This window comes from Orycteropus afer, unplaced genomic scaffold (assembly GCF_000298275.1).
Source record: "Orycteropus afer afer isolate SDZICR_OR568_19922 unplaced genomic scaffold, OryAfe1.0 scaffold00049, whole genome shotgun sequence".
In the NCBI taxonomy this organism is placed as follows: Eukaryota; Metazoa; Chordata; class Mammalia; order Tubulidentata; family Orycteropodidae; genus Orycteropus; species Orycteropus afer.
In genome coordinates, this window is record NW_006921636.1 from 6,241,322 (window position 1) to 6,264,997 (window position 23,676).

The 23,676-nt window shown below is 49.1% G+C and overlaps 1 protein-coding gene across 1 annotated transcript in view; it reads left to right on the plus strand.

The window, feature by feature from the left end:
* LOC103194895 (plasmanylethanolamine desaturase) overlaps positions 1–23,676 on the plus strand; it is a 105,301-nt gene that overhangs the window by 21,550 nt on the left and 60,075 nt on the right. The window contains exons 3-5 of the mRNA XM_042780633.1: positions 2,943–3,034; positions 4,611–4,755; positions 6,558–6,770. Coding sequence (XP_042636567.1) covers positions 2,943–3,034; positions 4,611–4,755; positions 6,558–6,770 — 450 coding nt within the window. The remainder of the gene's footprint in view (positions 1–2,942; positions 3,035–4,610; positions 4,756–6,557; positions 6,771–23,676) is intronic.

Sequence of the window (23,676 nt, forward strand, 5' to 3'; positions counted from 1 at the left end):
TCTCTGGACTTGGCTCCTGCCATCTCTCATGCCATATGCCAGGGTCTCTCTGCCGGGGTCTTGGGTCAAGGACTCACTCCACTCCTGTTTCCACATTTTAGGTATCTGTCAGAACAACACCCACTCTCTCGGTACCAAATTCTGTTCTGGTTCCCTTGTGCCGCTCTAACAGGAAACATACCACAAATGGCATGGCCTTAACAAACAGGAGTTTATTCTTCCAATTTGGAGGCCTTAAGTCCAAGTTCAAAGTGCCAGGCTCTAGGGGCAGGGTGAAAGCCCCTCAACCTTGGGGTCCAGCTCTGCCTCCTGCTCCCAGCCCACTGGAGCTAGAGGCATTTCTCCACTCAGACAGCTGCTGGCTGCTGAGGCTGACAAGCCCCAAGGTTGACAAGTAAAAAGGCACAGTTCCAATATTACCAAACCACATGGCAGGCCATTAACTTAAGTCCATTTTTAAGTCCCAAGGTCGGCGGAGCATAGCAGGCTACTGAGCAACAGCACAGCTACATGCAGGGTCCAAGCTTTTCCTTATATTCAGGAAGCAGACCGCATCCCAAAGGCAGCTGCTCAGCTACTTGTGGTAGATCCCACCATGGAGTTGATTGCCAGTCTCAGGGGAATAACTACCACCAGCTGCCCAGCCACTCAACCAGGCCCAGCCAAGTGGACACAGAAACATAACCACCACACCATCCCAGCACTGCCCCTTCCAAGCTGTGTGACTGGGGGACAGTTATTTAACTTCTCTGAACCTATTTCCTCATCCAGGAAGTAGGAATCGTAAATGAGACTATTACAGGAAGTGACGGGTACTGTGAAGGAAATACAGCAGTAGGAGGTGACTGAGAACACCCCTGGGGGCTGGGCCCCTTTCCCCTGAGGATCAGCAGCCACAGAGGCACCGTAGGGAAGGGGGCACCAGGCAAGGGCAGGAGCCCCAGGCTTCCACTCACCCACCTTGAGGAGTGAGGCTGCCCAGCCCAGGGCAGGCATCTGGGTACACAGGTCCTCAGGCCTTTGCTGGGCACTGACCTTTCCCTAACTCCAGCCACCCATGGGGCGACCTCCTCCAGCCCATCCTTGGCTTCCACATGCCAGCCGGTATCGCTGCTGCATGTCCCCTTCCGCCCTTGTCACCAGGAACGCACAGGCACCTGCACACGGCTGTCCCTGCATGTCCTTCCTCTGTGTTTGGTGTCTGTGGCATGGATGCCCCTGGGCCTCTGGCATTGGCGCAGGTGTCCACAGTGAGCCGCACATAGAAATCCCACTCCCCAGAGGGCCCACTGGGGACTTGCTCTGTTCTGTGCCTCCACACTGCCCCAAGGCCCTAGTTGCCCATTATTGAGTGGCTGAGAGTCCCAGCAAGACACGCAGAGCCCTTAAGTGTCCCACCTGGGCCTCACACGACCTCATTCAAGGAAACTGGGGAGGGCATGGGGAAAGGGGTGTGGCTAAAGTCAGAAGACTACACTGCACTTGGGATCACTCAACGCTGCCCTTGTCCTGTGCGTATCTCCCCTCATTCCCTCCCCCCATGATGGTGAGGTCAGTGTCTGATTGAGGTGTCTTTGTCTCTAGAGCTCGGCCCACAGCAGGACTTTGTGGACTGTTGACTGGTTGATTAAATGACTGAGTAACAATAGCAGCAACAAAACAAGTAGCAAGAGCTCAGTATGTGCCAAGCATTGTACTTAGGGTTCTACACTGATTAATTCAGCAAACATTTCCTAAGTCCCTACTATGTGCCAGGAGCTGGGAATATACAGCCATAAACAACGCCGACCAAACTCCCTGCCCTTGTGGGGCTGATGTTCTTAACAGGAGAGTCGGTAAACAAAGAAGTCAGAGGTGATAAGTGCTTGGAGAAAAAGCAGGGCCCAAGATAGAAGGTGCTGGAAGAAGACGGGAGGGTGCCACTTTAGACCAGGTGTCCGGGGAGGGCATCGTGTGATGGAGGAAAGAGTGTTCCAAGGAGAGGGAACAGCAAATGCAAAGTCTCAGGGCAGGCGTGCGCATGTTTGCAAAGGAAGAAAATGAACCAACAGAGAGGCTGGGATGCCGTCTGGGGGAAGAGTGATGGGGTGGTTCTAGGTGGCTGTCCACTCGGCCTTAGTTGCCTATGTGTGTGACGGTGTTCGTGTATTCTCCTGGGTTAGATTGGGTTAAGCAGGTAGAGAGCCCACCTCTGCCATTTGCCACTGGTGTCACCTTGGCCCGCTCACTTCTGCTCTCTGATCCTCAGATTCTGTGAAGTGGAAATAAAAGTAGTACCAGCGTCCCAACAGATGAGAATTCAGGTGGACCAAGCATGTAGAGCACTGTGCCTGGCCCTGAGGAAGTGCTCAGTAGTGAGAGGAAACTGGGGCACAGAGAGGTTAAGTAACATAGCCAAAGTCACTCAGCTAGTGAGTGGCAGAGCTGGAGTTAGAGCCCAGCTGTTAATCTCTGTTATAATGAACCCACAAGTGAGTCAGTGGTGCTGGGGTCTCTGAGGTGACCCAGTAACCAGCACCCCACTTCCCCACCACAGTTCTGAACAGTTTGAGAACAAACACAAGGACACAGCTGCCAAAGGCTGAATTACTGTGTTGATTGCTGAGGAAAGCTAGGCTAGCGGGTGTGGCTTCTGTCTGGAGGCAGGGTACTTCTTGGCACCAAACCCCGGAAGAAACCTGGCATGTCCATCTCATCCCCGGCAGCACTGGAGCAGAATGGGCTTGCCCCTGTGGAGCAGGGCGGGGGTAGGACGGAGAGAAAAGAGGCCAGCTTGTAGTGGAGAAAGGTTGAGCTGAGCATGCTTAGTTTATTCCCTCCAGACTCACCAAGCAGATGGGGCGGAGCAAATAAAGGGGCAGTCGAGGCCAGAAGCGTTGTGGGTGGGCAGGGTGTCCTGTGAGTGTTTCCCCACCCCCGGCTCACCCACTCCTCATCCACAGTTGTAGGGGCTCTCATCGCTGACTTCCTGTCTGGCCTGGTGCACTGGGGTGCCGACACATGGGGCTCCGTGGAACTGCCCATTGTGGGGAAGGTGCGTATGCTGACCCCGCCCTGCAGCCCAGCCCGCCTCCTCCAGGAGGAGCTGGGGCTGCATGACCTTGGGTGAGTCCACTTTCGCTCTGAGTCTCTTCCTGTCTGGGAGATGGAAACTTCGGTCCAGCCTGCCCCCATCCCCATCCTTGAAACTGGACCAGGAATCCCCTAGAATCCTCTGGAAGGAAAAGCATCAGGCCCCAGTAGGTCAGAGAGATTCTGATAGGTGCTTATCTCACCAAAACACCTTGAATTTGGGGGCTGCATTCTTCTGTGCACCCGTTGCTCCTCACTCTTGTTTGGTTTTATTGAATTTTACCTCATATTGGTCAGATTTTGTTGTTGTTGTTGTGACGGAAAATCAGTCCAAACTGAATCAAACAAGGGTATTGGTTCATGTAACTGAAAATTTCAGGGGTCGAGCCATATTCAGGTATGGCTGGATCCAGTAGGACAGACATGATGTTATTTAGACTCAGTCTCTCTCCATTTCTGTCTCTGCTCTCCTTTCTGTTGGCTTCACTGTCAGGCAGGCTTTCCCCACATGAAGGGGCCAAGATGGCCCCTCAGCTGCCCTAGACGTCCTTTTTCCCAGCTCAGTCAGCCCAGTGGAGAGAGAGCCTCTCCTTTCCAGTAGTGGTGGTGGTAATTGCTGTCGAGTCACTTCTGACTCATGACAACCCCATGTGTTCAGAACAGAACTGCTTCATGGTGTTTCCAAGGCTGTGTGACCTTTGAGAAGCAGATCACCAGGCCTGTCTTCCGAAGTACCTCAGGATGGGTTTAAATTGCCCACCTTCTGACTAGCGGTTGAGCGGCTAATAGTTTATGCCACCAAGGGACCCCTCCTTTCCCATAGTTATAGCCAGAGTCCCAGGGCTCATTTCCATTGGCCCAGCTTGGATCACATGCCCATCCCTCAGCCAGTTGCTGTGGCCAGGGGGATGGAATGCTCTGATAGGCCAGGCCTGAGTCACAAGCTCACCTCTTAGCTAGATGGTGAAATTAACCCTATTAGAACCACTTAAAGTAAGAGACCAGCCACTCCTCGGAAGGAAGGGGCAATCTACTTCCATAGTAGTGATACTGCCTGGGAAACCCAAGGAGGGGTCACCATGAGTCGGGTCTGACTCCACGGCACATAGCAACAACAACGACAGAGTAAGAGAAGGGGGAGGGCTGTTAGCAGAAGGAGGGGCTTGGGTGGTGGGGAGGCAGAGAGGTCTCAGCCTGTTACCAAGAGGTGCCTGACTATCTTAGAGCAGGGGAGAAGCGTGGAGATGGTTTCCAAGCCCCCTCACAGCACAGATAGAGACTGAGGCCCATAGAAGAGCATTAACCGGCCTAAGGTGTCTGCCAGGGTCATTTCCACCAATCTTCTGCTGTAGCTGCTGGACCCAGCCCCTGAAGGCTGGGTGGGATCTGTGTCAGCCCAGGGTGAGAATGTTTGGGCACCCCAGGGACAGGGAGATGGGCCCGAGCTGAATGTGTCCAGGATGTCAGAGAGAGTGGCTGACCACCATGGGATGACTGCTTGGGCTCTGTCCCCACTCCCACCCCACCCTGTACCCCAGGCTTTCATCCGACCATTCCGGGAGCACCACATCGACCCGACAGCCATCACACGGCACGACTTCATTGAGACCAATGGGGACAACTGCCTGGTGACGCTGCTGCCACTGCTAAACATGGCCTACAAGTTCCGCACCCAGAGCCTTGGTAAGGCATGCCAGCTGGTGGTAGACTGGAATAGGACTGTCAGGGACAGAGTCTGCCCCAACCTCTGTGGCTTGTGCAGCTGTGGCCCTTCACAGGGTTTAAGAAATTCTTAGTTGGCTTCGTATTAACTTGGATGTTTGACATAAAAATCGTATCCAGCTTGTCTTGAATAATCTGAGCTAGTCACCCTGGGCCGCTATTCCCACCTGGCTTCACTGGGCTGGAGCTGAGCTGTGGCTGCCCCCTTCAGACAGGATGCATGCTCTCTTAATTTTCCATTGTGCCCACTACTCCCTGCTGTCCCATACCCAGCCACCTTGCTCATTTACATTACCTACCTGGCCCTGAGGACTTTTGGTTTTGCTGCCATGACTCAGTGGAAAGAATATAGGCTGTGGGCTCAGATAGTCCTGAGTTCGAATCTTGGCCTCCCTATTTTGTGGGCAGTGTCCTCGAAGTAGGAGGAGCTTTAGTGGTGTAGTGGCTAAGGCACTTGACTGCTAACCAGAAGGCTGGCGGTTCAAACCCACCAGCCACTCCTCCAAAGGAAGGTTGGGCAACCTACTTCCGTAGTGATACCGCCTCGGAAACCCAGGGAGGGGTTGCTATGACTCAGGTCTGACTCCACAGCAGTGGTTGCGTTCTGTTGTTGTCCTCAAAGTGAATCACTTCACCTCTCTGAGCCTCAGTTCTGGCATCATAAGGTGGGGAAGAGAAGTCCTTCCCATGCCAGGTGCTGCTCTGACAGCCTGACAGTTCACTGGTCTTCACACAGCCTCCCTGGGCGTGGAGGTGGTGGTGGTTAGGTGCCGTCGAGTCAGCCCCGACTCACAGCGACCTTATGTACAAACAGAACAAAACACTGCCCGGTCCTGCGCCAGCCTCCCTGGGCATGGTGGTGATGGTGGTTGTTAGGTGCCGTCGAGTCAGCCCCGACTCATAGCGACCTTAGGCACAAACAGAACAAAACACTGCCCGGTCCTGCGCCAGCCTCACGATCCCTGCTATACCTGAGCCCATCGTTGCAGCCACTGTGTCAGTCCAGCTCATTGAGGGCCTTCCCCTTTTTCATTGACCCTCCACTGTACCAAGCATGACATCCTTCTCCAGGGAATAGTCCTCTCTGACCAAGTACCTTGGGGGTAGATGCGTAAATTTCTGTGGCCTGGAATTCCCTGCTCCAGAGAATCGCCCCTGGCCGGAGCTCAGAGTCTCCAGCGTCTGAAAAAGTCGGACAGGAGACAGGCCCCCCTGCATCCGGGTGGGCTGGCTCGGGGGGGCCATGCCCGCTCCCGAGCTCCCCATGGATCAGGCTTCTCCTGCCCAGTCCTCCCTCCCTGCAGTGTTGTTCCCAGAGAGACACTCTCAGTCGGTCATATGCACATGAATCACCGTCTCAAACTCTGCTTCCAGGGCACATGATGTTAGCCCCGTTTCACTGATGAATAAACTGAGACTCCCAAGACCCAAAGTCACCAACCCAAGCTCCCACAGCCTAGTGCTGTCAGAGCAGGGTTTGAACCCAGTTCCAGCCGAGACCGGAACCCACATGCATAACCATTTCTTATGCCCACTGAGCAGAAGGGGAGACCAGAGCTCCTAGCAGCAGGGGATGGGGCCTGAGCTTGCTTGAAGCCTTGTGGGAAATTGGCAGGAGGCTGCTGGGTGTTGCCCTGGGGCAAGAGCTGCCCAGGGGTGGGGTGGGGTGGGGTGGGGTGGGGTGGGGTGTCATATCTAGGGCCAGGCTGTTGGTGGGCCTCACCCCCTGTGATGTGCCCCTCGGGCACCTTCTCACCCTGCAGAAGCCCTGGAGCAGCTGTACCCCTGGGAGTGCTTCATCTTCTGCCTGATCATCTTTATCACCTTCACCAACCAGATCCACAAGTGGTCGCACACGTACTTCGGGCTGCCACTGTGGGTCACCCTCCTGCAGGACTGGCACGTCATCCTGCCACGGAAACACCACCGCATCCACCACGTCTCGCCCCACGAGACCTACTTCTGCATCACCACAGGTGCTGCCACCCCTGCCCATCCCAGCTCCACCCTCAGGGCCAGACCCTGCCTTCCTGGGAGGTCATCGTAGAACAGCGTTTATGGGCACCTGCTAGGCTGGGAGCTCTGGTGGCGTAGTGCCTATGGCATTTGATTGCTTACTATAAGGCTGGTGGTTCAAACCCACCAGCCACTCCTTGGAGGAAAGACTGGGCAATCTACTTCCGTAGAGATACTCGGAAACCCGAGGAGTGATTGCTATGAGTCAAATCCGACTCGAAGGCAGTGAATTTGGTTTTGGGGTTTTGTTTTTTTACTGTATGCCAGGCACCGCTCTGGGTGCTGAGAGCATACAATTTGTGAGATAGACGCCCCTCCCCACCCTGCCTCCTGGAGTTGTGCTTCCAACCGCCCATCCACCTACTATGTGCTCAGCACTGCTTAGGATACAGCTTTGAACAAAACTGGCAAACTCCATACTCTGTGACGTGCGCCACCTAGTGGGAGAGACAGGTAGTAAATGGAGCGCATAGTCCATCTGGCACACTAACTGCTATGGAGGAAAATAAAGCAAGGATTTGGGGGTTGGGGGGTGTTCTTCTAAATACTGGTCAGGGAATGCCTCACTGAGGCAGTGACATTTGAACAAAGACCTGAAGGAGGTGAGGGAGAGCATTCCAGACAGGGAACAGAAGGTGCAAAGACCCTGAGGCTGTGTGTCTCATTTCAGAGCAGCAAGAAGGCCAGTGTGGCTGGAGGGAGCAAGTGAAGGGCAGAGCACAGGAGAGGTGACAGAATGTGGGTGTGGTCAGTGCTGTGGAAGGAAACAAAGCAGGGTGGGAGGCAGAGAGCAAGGGGCTGGGGGCGGGGGCAGCTGTTTATGAGGTTGGAGAGGGCTTCTCTAAGGGGCAGGATCGTGAGAGCAGAAATCTGAAAGAAGTGTGGCAGGGGCCCTCCAGAGAGATCAGGCCAGGCAGACAACAGGTGTGAAGGCCCCTGAGGCAGGAACACGCCCACTGCGAGCCTCCAGGAATGGTAAGGACAGTCATGTGCCATTGGCAGTCAGTGGGCCAGTGCCAAAGACATGAGGTGAGGTGAGCACGTGTCCCGGGGCCAGTTAGGCTGACTTGGGTTCAAATCCCAGCTCTTCCACGTGTGCCCTCTTGGGTCTCACTTTTCTCATCCACACAACAGGGCTGCAGCTGCCGCGTCCGCGTGCCACCTTCGCAGGGCTGCAGTGGGGAAGGCAGGGCAGCAGATGCCAAGTGGTTGGGGCATACTAGGTCCTCAGCAAGCTGAGACTCTCTGAAGTCAGAGCTGACAGGCACAGAAAATAGTGGCCTCATCCTAACATCGCGCTACCTCTAGGGCAGGCGGAGGAGTTACAGTTGAGGCTCTTTGGGAAGATCGGTTAGCTACGCAGTGACCTGGGTTCAAATCCGGGTTGGCCACCTTCTAATTGAGAGACCCCTCTGACATCCTCCATCTTCTCATGTGGAAAACAAGACTAGTGATAGTATCTACCTCGTGGTGGGAGTTGTCAGGTGCCGTCCACTTGGTCCTGACTCATAGCGACCCTGTGTACGACAGAACGAAACACTGCCCAGGCCTGCGCTGTCCTTGCTGTGTTTGATTGAGCCCATTGTTGCAGCCACTGTGTCAGTCCATCTCATTGAGGGTCTTCCTCTTTTTTGCTGACCCTCTGCCTTACCCAAGCTTGATGTCCTCCTTCAGGGACTGGCAACACGTCCAAAGTACGTGAGACAGAGTCTTGCTGTCCTAGCTTCTAAGCCGTGTTCTGGCTGCACTTCCTCCAAGATAGATTTGTTTCATTCAGGGGACTGTTTATAAGCATTATATAAGTAAAATTATTAGCAATATGTATCAAATACCTACTCCTGCCAGGCAGAGGGGTCCTGGTGATGCAATGATTACTCACTCATCCGCTAACCGATAGGCCACTCCATGGCGATCCTCTCCCATAGAGGTTACAACCTTGGAAACCCTACGGGGTAGTTCTGCTTTGCCCTGTAGGGGCGCTATGAGTCAGAATCAACTCAGCAGCCTCTGACAACAACATTCTGAGGCACTGTACTAGGCACTGGCTATAAGGCAATGGAAGAACACAGCGTTGCTGCCTTTTGGAACTTACATTCTAGTTAGGGGTTGGAGCAGAGATCAGCACAAAACAGGGAAATGGTGAACTACGGAAGACCATCACAGAGTGTGGTAAAGGCTATAAAGAAACGAGAGGGTGACATGATAGGTCTAAAACTCAAAAAACAAACTCATTGCCATCAAGTCGGATCTGACTCATAGCGACCCCTCCTTGGGTTTCCAAGGCAGTATCTCTACGAAAGTAGATTGCCCAGTCTTCCCTCTGAGGAGTGGCTGGGGGGTTTGAACCGCCAGCCTTCTTGTTAGCAGTCAGATGCCTTAGGCACTATGCCACCAGAGCCCCCATGCAGGTCTAGGGTGCTGCTTAAGCAAAGTGGTCCCTGCAGAGTGATCTTGGGACTGAGTGGTGAGTACGGCAGGTGGGTCCCGACACCCCACCCTCTGCTTTCCTCATGCCCCCTGCCCCAGCCAGGGCCAGCTCTCCCAACATCCCCTCGACTGCCCCACCCCCACTCAGCCCCCAATGCCTGTTCCCCTGCAGGTTGGCTCAACTACCCGCTGGAGAAGATCGGCTTCTGGCGACGCCTGGAGGACATCATCCAGGGCCTGACGGGCGAGAAGCCTCGGGCGGATGACATGAAATGGGCTCAGAAGATCAAGTAACTCTTTGGGCCTGCCACCTCGTTGCCAACCTTCCCCAGCCCCTCAAACCGAAGCCATCTGCCAAACTCCAGCCTCCTCGCTGCTGGCCCCTCCGATGGAGAGGACGCCTCCTGGGCTGGGTCCAGGCGCCCCCAGCCCACCCCCTCGTGACACAGAATACTTGAGCCACTGATATTCACTTCCTTTTTCCGTTCTCTTTCCTCTGCCCCTCCCCAGCCACTGAGCTCTGCCTGCCACGCCTCAGACCTGCAGGAGATGGAGCTGCCCCTAGCCCCCGGGTGGAGAGGACACTGCTCACCCACCCCTGCATGCCAGCTGCCCCTCGACCCTCTGGGCAGCCCTTGTGTGTATGGCTGGCATTGGGGTCATCAAGTCCTTTCTGTCCCCAGTGGTCTAGGGAGCCGCTGGCCCACCTGAGTGTCCATGGAGCTGGCCCTGTGAACTGCCCCTGGAGCCGGGGTGGGTGAGCAGCAAAGCTTCTTGACGGTCTCTGAGGTCAGGTGGTCAGGAGAGGCCGGAGTTCCATGACCCAGTGTAGACCCCATTCCAGCCCCGACCTGCCTGCCCACAAGGTTCCAGACAGAGCTGCTATTTCCGGTCTGAGGATGTCGTCTTCACAGGGCACAGCCCTGTCAAGGGTCTTGGTTATTTGCAATGGGACACACTCTGGACAGGGGTATGTCAGGGAAGGAAGAGTGGGGCTTTTTTTTTGTTTTGTTTTGTTTTGTTTTGTTTTAAAGGTGCTTGCTTGTTTAATGTAAATAATAGAAAGCCTTAATATCTTTTCTGTAACGGAGTAATATTTTAATGTCATGTTTTGGATGTACATAATATATTTATAACAAAGCAGCAAGAGTCTACTTAACCTTGGCTGCCTTGCGGTGTTTCCTGATTGGTTCATGTCGGCGGGACATGTTAAGAGAGTCCAGAGGTGAGGCCCCACTCTCAAGACTCCTCAACACTGGGCTCAGGGTGGGCCTTTGGCCACCTGAGACTGGATTAATGTTATCTGCTCCCGACACTCCAGAAGGCCCCCCGATTTGGTGAGGAAGGGTCTTCATGCAGGAGGCCATGAGGAAGAGGATACTGAAGGCTAGTCCCTACTGGGGAAGTCCTTCAGCTGATGTTCCTTGGCACCTGCAGGGTGTGTGCCAGGTTCTGGGCTGGCCAGAGGGGTGCAGCCTTGAACCAACAAGGACCTGCATTGGTGCATTTTAGCTCCCTGAGAGAGAGAAACAATAAACATAATAAGGCCCTGGAAATACAGGTGGTGAATTGTAAGCAGAATCAAACCGGAAAGGAAAACATCAGAAAAGCAGGGAGGGGCTCTGAGGAGGGGACACTGGAATGGAGACCCAGAGGAAGAGATGGGGTTAACTGGGGGAAAAGGCCTTCTGCCAACAGCAAGTGTAAAGGCCCTGAGGCAGGAACACACCTGGAGCAGTGACAGCAGGGCGCCCAGTGTGACTGGAACAGAGTGAGTGAAGGGAAAATGGGAGGAGACGAGGCTGGAAAAACATCCCGAACGTCAGGCTAAGGCAAGTGGGGAACGACTGGATGTTGCAAATTTTCACTCGCTGAATAAGTAATTTAAAAGTACCTACTATGTGTTAGGCACTGGGATTCAGTAGTGAACAGGGGCTAGATAGTTTCTGCAATGTTAGTTAGAAAATGAAATCCTCGTGGGATTGACAGGGAAATGACAATAGACTGTCTTTAGAAAAGTTGTAGGTAGGGCTTTGGTTTGGACGTGGCTCATAAGCCTCATTTTCCTCCACATTTCGCCCACTGCTGAGCCAAAACCAGTTGCTGTGGAGTCAGCGCTCATGGTGACCGTGTGTGTGTCAGAGTGGAACCGTGTCCCATAGGGTTATCAGTGGCTGGTTTTTCAGCAGGTAGCCAGGTCTTTCTTCAAGGTGTCTCTGGGTAGGTAGCCTTTCAGTTGGCAGCTGGCCATTTGTATCACCTAAGACCTCCCAGTTCTGAGAATTTTCATTTATAACTGCCTGAGGGGACCATGGAAGGAAGGGGGTATTAGAACTCCTAAGTAACAGAAAACTGTAACTGAAGCAAAAATTAATAGCTAAAATAATTTTATGGTTCATGCAACTGAAAATTCCAGAAGTGGTTTCGACAAGGTTTGGCAGGTCCCAGGGGCTCAAGTGACTTATCAGAGCTTGATCTCTGTCTAGCAGTGCTTTTGTCTGAGTTTGAACTTAACATTGGACCAATTTGGCAATCTCAGTGGAAAGAGCCTGCCCCTTCAGTAGTTGAGCAAAAGTGGCAGGGCAAGGCTCTCATTGGCCTATGAGCCAATCACCTTCCTCAGGGTGGTGAAGTGTTCTGATTGGCCAGGGCTAAAGCATGTCAATCTGGAGTTGTAGGGCTAGGATCAGCCCTTTCCAAGGCATGGGCTCAGAAGAGCAAAGGGTGGCCCCAGAAGAAAAATAAAGGTATGCTTACCGAAGGAGGACTGTGGCTGGGCAGACAGCCAGACTCTTTAGATGGGCAGCCTTGGAGCTGCAGGGGTTGGTTTCCTGCCCCCCGGCCCTGGCAGGGTATCTCATGTCAGTTCCCATGTAGCTGGCAAAGACCTGCAGCCTGAATCCAGAGTTCAGCACAAATGCCCCCTACTTGTCAGAAGTTTGCTTTACACCACTTCACTTTTATGAAAAAAGGCAAAAAGCAGAGCTCGTGTTTAGCAGTGGCCATTACAGTGGCAGCGTGCACCCGTAGCAGCAGCAGTGGTGTCACCAAGCTCCTTCCCCAGGAACCACACTCCGCGTCAAGCCGCCATAGCTTTGAACTGTGTCTGAACACTATGTTAGTTTATTCTAGGTTTTATCTTCCTTTGTATGATTTGGTAGGGTATTTTTGGGGTTTGGGAACACTCAAAAATTGTTCCCATATTAAATGAATGGTAATTGCTTTCTCACTTTACATCATTTCAGCTTACGAAAGGTTTCGTTAAAATGCTCTACTTTTGGATAGCAGGGGAAACCTGTAATTTGCCCACGGTTCCGCAGATAGTAATGGCAGAGCCGAGCCTCAGACCCAGACTGTCTCGGTGCTCTGAGCCCCGTGGGCTGGAAAGTACTTTTCAAAACTGGCAAGAGGTATGTTCTGCATCAGGTCTGGGAGCACTGGGGGACTGCAAACGCGAGGCTGTGAAGTCAGGCAGGGGAGACGCTAATACCTCCTGAACACTGACCGTGAGCCAAACTGCCCAGAGAGCTCTGCACTGGCTGGCAGCCAGCAGTCCTGCAGCTCTGATGCGGGTACTATTAGGCCCCATTTGCAGATGAGGAAACTGAGGTGGTGTAACAGGCCTAAGGTCACACAGCTGGTAGGTGGCAGAACCCTTTTCACTTTAGTACCTGTCCCCAGGGAGGAAGGAAATAAGGCATGTGGCAAGAAAGGAGTGTGTGTGCTCAGAAAATAGCACACGTGGGAGTAGTAGATGTGGGGGGCCCAGGTGACCTGCAGGCATCAGGGCCCAAAGGGCAGTTGCCAGTCACCCATTAAACCCACTGCCATTGAGTGACTTCCAATTCATAGTGACCCTTTAGGACAGAGTAGAACTGCCTCATAGGGTTTCCAAGGCTGTAAATCTGTACCAACGCGGACTGCCCCACCTTTCTCTAGTGGAGCAGCTGGTGGGCTTGAACCACTGACGTTTTGGTTAGCAGTCGAATGATTTAGCCACTATACCACCAGAGCTCCTTGCTGCTACTCACATCCCCCGATTAAAGAAGAGTCAGAAGTACAGATTTTTAAAATACTGGCTTATTTCTGGTGGCGTAGTGCCTAAGGCATCTGACTGCTAACCAGAAGGCTGGTGGTTCAAGCCCACCAGCCACTCCTCAGAAGGAAGATTGGGTGATCTACTTCCATAGTGATAACTGCCTTGGAAACACAAGGAGGGGTTGCTGTGAGTCGGGATCGACTCGATGGCAGTGAGTTGTTTGGTTCTGGTTTTGGTTTTTGTGGGCAGAATGAAAGTTATGTGGCTCAACTTCTGCCTGGCACCTACCTGGCTAGTGTGGGGTGGGCCTGGGTTTAGTTAAGTTAGCACTGCTCTCTGCTGCTCTCTGGTGGTAGAGTGGGGTAGACGGCAGCACAGGGGACACCGGATTTTCAGACCCAATGTCTTGTTTCCCTCTCAGGACCCGACTGATATCTTGAGTCTGATACCCTCAGAGGAAGTATCAGCCACAGTCTTCCAGAGAAACACAACCAATAGGGGGTGTGTGTGTGTGTGTGAGAGAGAGTGTGTTAGTGTACATATGATGATTTGTTTTAAGGAATTAGATTATAAGATCGTGGGGGCTGGAAAGTCTGAAATGTGTAAGGAAGGCCAGCAGGCTAGCAACTGAGAGGAGCTCATGGCGTCTTTAAAAAGGAGTCTTGAGGCAGAATTTCCTCTTCGCAAACCAACCCCAGCAGCCCCAAGGCTGCCCATTAAGTAACTGCGTGCCATGGCCTAGCCAAGTTAACACCTAAAATTAACCATCACAGAGGGCAGGATACATGCCTCACAGCACTGGCCTCCAAGATTAGCCCCTGCCCCCCTTTTAATACACCTAAAAAAAAATTTTTTTTCACTTTTTATTGTGATTTCAGCGAAAGTTTACAGAGCAAATTCGTTTTCCATTCAACAGTTTGCACACATTTTGTTTCCTGATGGTGGTTGGAATCCTCATAATGTAACTGCTCTCTTCCCACTGCCTCCCTCAGTTTGTCTTTATTACGTATGCATTCCTGCCCTCTGAGCTATCTCCCTATGCAAATACTGCCCTTTTTATCTCCCGTGATTGATTTTTCTAAGGAGTGTACCTACCTGGTGTAAATGCCCACCTTATAGGCCTAACTCACTGCTGTAGAGTCAGATCCAACTCATAGCGACCCCTCCTTGGGTTTCCGAGGCAGTATCACTACGGAAGTAGAATGCCCAACCTACCCTCATTCCGAAGAGTGGCTGGTGGGTTTGAATTGCCAGCCTTCTGGTTAGCAGTCAAGTGCCTCAGGCACTATACCACCAGAGCTCCCTAAGCCACAGGAGTGAGTTCAGTTCCAGGTCTAAAGGGTGAGTAGGGGCCATGGTCGCAGGGATTTCACCAGTCTCCATCAGACCAGGCTTTTGATACATGATTTTGAGTTTTATTCCACATTTCTCTCCAACTCTACCCAGGATCTCCAATTTTGATCCCTTTCCAGGTGATTGGCAGTCGTAGCTGGGTACCATTAATACACCCAGAAGTTTCAAGCTACCCTTTTAAACATAATAGGTAATTTTAAAGCTTTCATAATAGATAATGCATGTATAAGGTAAAGAATAAGCCTGAAGCGACACACAGTGGACCAGAGCAGGGGTCAGCCAACTGTAGCCAGCGGGCCAGATGTGGCCCACCTGCTTTTCTGCGGCCCGAGAGCATTTTTAAATAGTTGAGGAAAAAAAGAATAGTTCATGACACATGACAATCATATGAAATTGAAATTTCAGTGTCCATTAATAAAGTTTTATTAGAACACAGTCACATCCCTTCCTTCTGTACTGTCTGTGGCTGCTAGTACAGCACACAAGCAGAGCTGAGTGGCTCTAACACGGACCTTATGGCCCACAAAGCCTAAAATATTTATGTCTGACCTTTTACAGAAAAAAAGTTGACCAACCCTTGATCTCGAGTGAAGAGTAAATTTCTCTCCCACCGATGTTCTCAGTTCCTCTCTTAGAGTTATCTAGTATTGATTATAACAAATACCGTAAGAGGGTATAACAAACAAACATTTCTTTTCTTACAGTTTAGGAAGCTAGAAATCTGAATTGAGGGTGTCAGTCTAGGGAAGGCGTTCCCTCTCCGTTAGCTCTGGGGGGACGTTCTTGTCTCTGCAGCTTGTTTCCTGGCTCCCAGGAGATCTCCATGTGTCTAGGCATCAGTCTTCCCCCATCTTGCCTCTGCTTGGAGCCCTGGTACACACTGGTTAAAGTGCTCAGCTGCTCACCTAAAGGTCAGTGGATAGAATCTACTACTCACTCCACAGGAGAAAGATGTGGCAATCTGTTTTCATAAAGAGTTTCCATGGATACCCTGTGGGCCAGTTCTGTTCTGTCCTTTCGGGTCACTATGAGTGGGAACTGACTCAGTGGCAGTAGGTTTGCCTTTCTGGCTTCTCCCCTACTCACTTGTTTAATCTCTCTTATATCTCAAAAGAGACTGATTCAAGACACACCTTATACTACTCCAGTCTCTTTAATGCAATGAAGACAACTCATTCCCAAATGGGACTGTAAGCACAGGCACAGAGGTCAGGATTTATAACACTTATTTTCAGGGGGCATAAGTGAATCCATAACACCCTCCCTGGGGACTATCATTACAATAAGACCCTTGGAAGTTCCTAACTGCCTCCTTTGCCATGAGACTGGAAGAACTGGATGGTGCCCAGCTACCATTACTGAATGTTTTGATCAAAGATTCTACAGAAGAATCCTGATCAACAGCAGGAGGGGGAAATGCAGAACAGAATTTCCAGTTCTCATAGCAGCCAGTATTTCCAGAGCCAGTGACGCTGGATGAACCCACAATATTCTTGCTTTAAGACAACCTTTATATCTTAAACCAAAAACATCCCCTGAATCTTTAAACCAAATAACCGTTTGACTTAATTAGTAAAGTATGTCTGCCTTGAGCTTGTGGGGTTTCAGAAAACTATACAGAATCAAATTAACAACAACTTGAAAGATGAGACAGGAATCTTAGGGGCAGTCGGCTTATGTCAGTGAAACGACTCAGAAAAGGAGGGTGACGATGGTCGGCCAGCTGAAGAACATCACCAGTGTCCTCAGTTATACATGGACAGACTGTTGAACTGGCATATGTTTTGCTGTGCATTTTCAATAACAATTTTTTAAAAATACTTGGAAGTTTCTTATTTCAGCTTAGAGATACATCTGTTTGTCCCCATTCCTTTTTCCACAAAAGGCAGGATATTATACGCACAGTTCTGTAGTTATGGACTGAAATATGTTGTCAATCCTAACCTTTCTTGCTGTGGTTATCACCCCATTTGGGAAAGGGTTTCTCTGTTATGTTAGTGAGACAGTATTAGTGTCGGGTGGATCTTGAGTCAATCTCTTGAGATATACAAGGAGCAGATTAAGCAAAAAAGCAGAGATGGGGGAAGACAGATGTCACATCACATGGAAATCACCAAGGATGCTACAGATGCTAAAAAGAAATGAGGGCCAAAGGGTAGCAATAATGATGGTACAACATGAAAAATGGCATCAATGTTGCTGAGCTGTAAATGTGGGAGTTATATTGGCAAATGTCTTGTGTAGGTTTTCACCACAATAAAAGTAAAGGGGAAAAAAAGAGAGAGACAAGGCCTTCCTCCAGACCTGACAGAGAAAAAGCCTTCCCCTAGAACCAGGGCCCTGAATTCAAACTTGGAGCCTCCTAAACTGTGAGAAAATGCACTGTTTTTTAAAGCCACCTACTTGTATTCTGTTATAGCAGCACTAGATAAGACATGCATCTTGTTTTTTTTCTTTTTTTTACTTATATTTTGGAGACAGTTTTACATCAATGCTCAGACAGCTTCCTAATTCTTTTTAACAGCTGCGTAACACCTCAAGATGGACCATCATTTTTTAACCTGTCTCTTGTTGAATATTCTTGTTTCCAGTCTTGGGTATTACAAGCTGCTGTCATGTACACCGGCGAACTCAAGTCTTTGCTCATAAGGGTCAGCAGATTCTAAAGGGTTAGTTCCTAGGAATGGCATTGCTCGGTCAAAGGGTGTTTGTGTTTTAAATTTTGACAGTTCATGCCAAATGGTCTTCCACAGAGGCTGTGCCAAACTGTACTCTCGGAACAACTTCTGAGAGTGCCTCTTTCCCCACACTCGTGCCAACACCATGTGTTATCGAATACTTTGTTCTCTGCCAATCTGATAGGTGGTTTAACTTTGCGTTTCTCCTACTGTATTTCATTGAACCTAAGATGTCATCAGTTGTAAGACGCACCCTGATTTCAGAGATGTTTCAATGTAAAAATTCAGCATCTTAAAATCGTTGAAGTATAGCATTGAATGAGACTGGGTGACTTAGTGTGAGTTTAAAAGGCATTTGAATTTACCAATTCTGTTCATGTGCTTTGCCTATTCTTGAGAGGCAGGTTAAAAGCTTGGGGTTCAAATCTCAGCTCACCACTTACAAGCTGCGTGACTTTGGGCAAAGTACTTAACCCTCTATATGCCTCAGTTTTCTCATCTGTAAAATGGGAATAATGGTACTTAACTCATATAGTTGTTGCGAGGATCAAAGGAATTAATATGTGCAAAACACTATGTGCCTAGAATACAGTAAGTGCTCAATAAATGTTTGTTATAAACATCACTTTCTTTTGAGTTGTTCATCTTTTTCTTAATGAGTTGCAAACTACAGGATCTAACTTTAAATAAAGTATCTACTCACTTCTAAATGAAAATCACATTATGCTTAATGCTGTGCTTCAGACATACCCTAGGGATACAGGGCTCCATATATATGCTGTACGGTATCACTACCAAATATGTTACACACCCTGTCAACCACAGATCCCTCCTAGAGATTCTATTCTCTGTCTTTTGGGAGTCCATGACCCTACTCTCAACAGTAACTCAGCTTTACTTTCTGTAGTTTGCATTTAAAAAGCTAGAGCATTCTTTTTTTTTTTTTTTTTTTTAATAAATATAGGAAACATAAACAAAATTACAGGATGTTATCTACAACCTTGCTACTCAAAGTATGATCTTCAAATTAACATTGGTGTCTTAGTTATCTAGTGCTCTGTCTTAAGCTTGGTTCTCTAGAGAAACAAAACCAATGAAGCTTATAGATGTACATGTAGAGAGTTATCTCAAGTAAATGACTCGCAAAGTTGGAGAAGCTCAGAAATCCAAGATTGGCAAGTAGGACAGCAGACTGCTGGCTCACAGGCTGCAAAAGTTAACAAACCTCAAGACCAGTAGGCAATAAGGCAGGCTGCTGGCTCAAGTCTAAAGAACCAGAGGTCAGATGATGACAAGCAAGATGCAGGATCTAGACCATGCAAAAAAGTCAAAGGGCTTTGCCAGAGAATGTCCATATATGTTGGATGCAGACCACACCCCCAAGGAAACTGTTTCAACTAATCAGCTTCTCATAGCACATCCCATCATGGATCTGATTACATTATAGTACATATCATGGGTGGTGATTACAACATTACATAACTGCCCAACTACATCACAACTGCCAAACCACTGAGAATCATGGCCCTGCCAAGTTAAATACAACCTCAACCTTCACAGTCCACCCTTTTTCAACCTAGCACCTGGACACATCTCCTTAAAGCTACGTAATCTGTAAATAAAGACAATTATAAAGTTATATTTGCACCTAACATGATAAAACTAATGTGTACAACCAAAAATGCACTAACCCTGTTTACACAGTGTTCGGATTACCTAGTGCCACTCTGACAGGAAACATACCACAAATGGGATGGCCTTAACAAACAGGAATATATTCTTACAATTTGGAGACTTTAAGTCCAAGTTCAAGTGCCAGGCTCTAGGGGCTGGGTGAGAGCCCCTCAACCTTAGGGTCCAGCTCTGCCTCCTGCCCCCGGCCCACTGGAGCTAGGGGTGTTTCTTCACTCAGACAGCTGCTAGCTGCTGAGGCTGAAAAACCCAGGGTTGACAAGTATAAAGGCACAGTCCCGATGTTACCAAACCACATGGCAGGCCATTAATTCAAGTCCATTGCAAGTCCCAAGGTCAGAAGAGCATGGCAGGCTGATGAACAACAACATGGCTATGTGCAGGGTCCAAGCATGCCATAAGCTAGAGACCATTCCCAAGGTTTTCTTCTATACAGGAAGCAGACTGCATACCCAAAGCAGCTACTCAGCTGCTTGTGGTAGATCCCACCATGGAGCTGATTGCCAGTCTCATCATGGGGAATAACTATCACCAGCTGCCCAGCCACTCAACTAGGCCCAGCCAAGTTGACACAAAAATATAACCACCACACATAGTATATTTTATAAGTGCAGAAAACAAAAATATTTAATACACACATAAATATTTACAACAATTACAGTCCTCATTTCTGCAACCGGTCATGGGGTCATAGCTCATATTTATAACTACCTTCTTCCACCACCAGTTCTGTATTCCCTTTGCCCTCAGCAAACAACGAGACTTGCCTGGTGGTGTGACCCAAATCTTCATTCCTGAATGGTCCAGGCCATTAGTAGTCACGTTAGAATTGGGTTGCTATAGTTTCCCACTGACGTTAATCACAGCATGGTAGTACTAAGAGACATCTTAAGGCATCTCTTGTATTCCAGACATACTCTTCTTTACCTTAATTATGTACTATCAATCTGATTTCCCCTTGATAATCAGGATCAGTCACATCAGCCAATATGGTTACTCCCTTCTTCATCTGTTGATCCAAGACTTGAGAAGCCCAAAGTGGCAGGGAGCCATTCTTAACTTCTAGTTCAATGTCCTGTCTCCTGGTGGGAGCTTTCCTCTCTTTGGAATTAAGACCTCTAAACCAGCAGAGTGCAGGGTCTTGTGGACAGGAAGGAACATTTTGTGAGTGGATAACTATTTGACTGCTAACCAGAAGGCTGGCAGTTCAATCCCACCAGCCACTCCTCAAAAGGAAGATGGGGCAATCTACTTCCGTAGCAATACTGGCTCGAAAACCCAAGGAGGGGTCGCTTTGAGTTGGATCCAACTCGATGGCAGTTGAGTTTGGATTTTTTTAGAACTATGGGTAAAAGTGAGTACTGCCACTCTCATGCCACCCCTTGGTTCCTGGACCCATGAATCCTGCTATTGGAGAAACAGCACCATATATTGGGTGCTGGCTTAGAGCATACACAGCCTCCTGGAGAACACTGCCCCAACCCTGGTGCTGTACTTGTGTCTTTAGGAGGCCATCCTATTATTCTATCAAGCCAGCTGCTTCAGGATGATGGGGCATCTGGTAAGACCAGTGAACTCCATAAGCATGGGCCCAATGCCACATTTCATTTGCTGTGAAGTAAGTTCCTTGACTTGAGGTGATGCTGTGTGGGATATTGAATAAGGCATTCTGTAAGTCTACAAATGGCAGTTTGGGCAGAGGCACTGCATGGAGGTAAGGCAAATCCATATCCAGAGTAAGTGTCCTGTAAGAACAAAATGCCCTTTCCGTTATGGAAGCAGTCCAATGTAATCTACTTACCAAGTTGCTGGCTGAAAGCCCTGAGGAAAGATTCCATATCAAGGACTTAGTGTTGGTCTCTGCTGCTGGCAGATTGCGTAATCACTCAGCAGTTGCTGTAGCCAAGTCAGCCTTAGTAAGGGGAAGCCCATGTTGCTGAGCCCATGCATAACCTGTGTCACTACTACATGGCCATTTTGTTCATGACCCCTTAGACAATGACAGCAGTGGCTGGGGAAAGAGGATGGCTGGTTTTCACAGGCTGTATCACCCTATCTACTTGATTGTTCAAGCCCTCTTCTGCTGAGCTCATTCTTTGGTAAGCATTCATATGAGAAATATCTTCACTTCTTTGGCCCATTCAGAGAGGTTTATCCACATACCTCTTCTCCATATCTCCTTGTCACCAATTTTGCAATCATATTCCTTCCAAGTCCCTTGACCATCCAGCCAAACCATTAGTCACAGCCATGAAGCATATAGTTGCACATCTAACCATTTCTACCTTCCAAACAAAGTGAACAACCAGGTGTACTGCCCAAAGTTTTGCTCATTGAGAGCATTTCCCTTCACCACTGTCCTTCAGGGAGGAACCTGCATATCATGTGGAATCATTTGTACGCCAGGCATGAGTTTTCTCTTCCTCAGTCAACTGATCATGAGAAATTCCCTATGAGACCACTGGTGCAGACTAAGAGGGAAGGTAACACAAGAGGAATTGAGACCATGAGTATTTGGGCCACTACTTTATGGAACTTTCTGGAACCTTGAGGTACTTTTGGAGCTCAACCTTGTATATATCACTTCCATCTAATGATGGAGTGCTGCTGTGCATGTCCAACTTTATGACTCTCTGGGCCAGACAACACCCAGTTCATGACGGGCAGCTCAGGCTGCATGGTGACTTTGTAGCCCATGGTTAGACATTTAGTCACTACTAAGGCCCAGTACAAGCCAATAGGTGATTCTCAGAAGGAGTGTAGTTATCTGCAGAGGATGGCAGGGCTTTGCTCCAAAATCCTGAGTCTAAGCTATGATTCACCAATAGGGGTCTATCAAAGACTCCAAACAAAATTTCTCTCTGCCATTGACACTTCAAACACCATTGGATCAGCCAGATCATATGGCCCAAGTGGTAGAGTGGCTTGTATATCAGCCTGAACCTGTTGTAGTCTTCTCTTATTCTAGGCCCCACTTAAAACTAGCAGCTTTTTGAGTCATTTGATAAATAGGCAAGAGTATCACACCCAAATGAGGGATATGTTGCCTCTCAAATCCAAAGAGGCCCATCAGGTGTTGTGCCTCCTTTCTGTTGTGGGAAGGGCCAGATGGAATAACTTATCCTTCACTTTAGAAGGAATATCTTGACATGTCCCATACCACTGGACCTCTAGAAATTTCACTGAGGTGGAAGGTGCCTGAATTTTTGTCAGGTTAATTTCCCACCCTCTGGCATGCAAATGTCTTACCCGTAAGTCTAGAGTCATTGATACATCTTCCTTACTAGGTCAAATGAGCATGATGTCATCAATGTAATGGACCAGTGAAACATCTTATGGAAGGGAAAGTTGATCAAGGTACCTGCAGACTAAATTATGACATAAATTTAGAAAGTTGATACACCCTTGAGGTAGGAGAGTGAAGGTGTATTGTTGGCCTTGCCAGCAGAAGGCAAACTGCTTCTGGTCCTTTGAAACAGGTATGGAGAAAAAGGCATTAGTCAAATCAAAAGCTATATACAAGGTACCGAGAGATGTGTTAATTTGCTCAAGCAATGAAACCACCTGTGGAACAGAAGCTGCAACTGGAGTCACCACCTGGCTAAATTTACAATAATCCACTGCCATTCTCCAAAGATCCATCTGTTTTTCACATGGGCCAAAAAGGCTAGTTGAATGGTGATGTGGTAGGAATTCACCCTGCATCCTTCAAATCCTAATGGTGGCTGTAATCTCTGCAATCCCTCCAGGAATGTGGTATTGCTTTTGGCTTTCCTAGGTAGAAGCAGTACTAATGGCTTCCATTTGGCTTTTCCTACCATAATAGCCCTTACTCCGCGTGTCAGGGATCCAATGTGAGGGTTCTGCCAGTTGCTGAGCATGTCTATTCCAATTGTGCATTCCAGAACTGGATAAATCACTATTGAATGGGTTTGAGGATAAACTGGGCCACTGTGAGATGGACCAGAGCTAGGATCGATATCCTGACCTCTATATGCCCGTATGCTGACTGGTGGACCAGTGACGTTTTGGGTCTCCTGAAATTAGGGTCAGTTCAGAGCCAGTATCTTGTAATCCTCAAAAAGTCAATTTCCTTTTCCCCAATGAACAGTCAAGTCATTCTTATAAAAGGTTGTAAATCCCTTTGGAAAAGACTGAAAGAAAGATTAACAGTATAAAATTTTGGTGGTATAGTGAGGTCCTTCCTCAGAGGGACCTGGCTTCCCCTTCATTCAAGGGGTTGTGGGTCTATAAACTGGCTCAAGTCTGGGAATTGATTGAAGGGCCATGACTTTCTGTTCTGGTGATTCAAGTTAGACTGCCATTCACTTGACCTAGAGTTCTTCCACTTTTACAGATCATGTAAATATTTAGTATATTTCCCATCTATTTCATTCCTAGGGACACCATGCCTAAGCAGCCAATGCCATAAGTCCATACAAGTTGGACTACTCTGATTACTCTTAGACTCTGCTGTCCATTATGGTAACCACTCCTACCTTGTCTTTGTTGATTAATTGCTGCCAGTTGGCAGCCTACCACCATGAGGTCCAATCAGCTGTACTGTAGTTAAGGGTCTTAATTCAGTTGGGAGCTCTGGTAGCATAGTGGCTAAGACACTTGCCTGCTAACCAGACAGCTGGCGGTTCAAACCCACCAGCCACTCCTCGGAAGGAA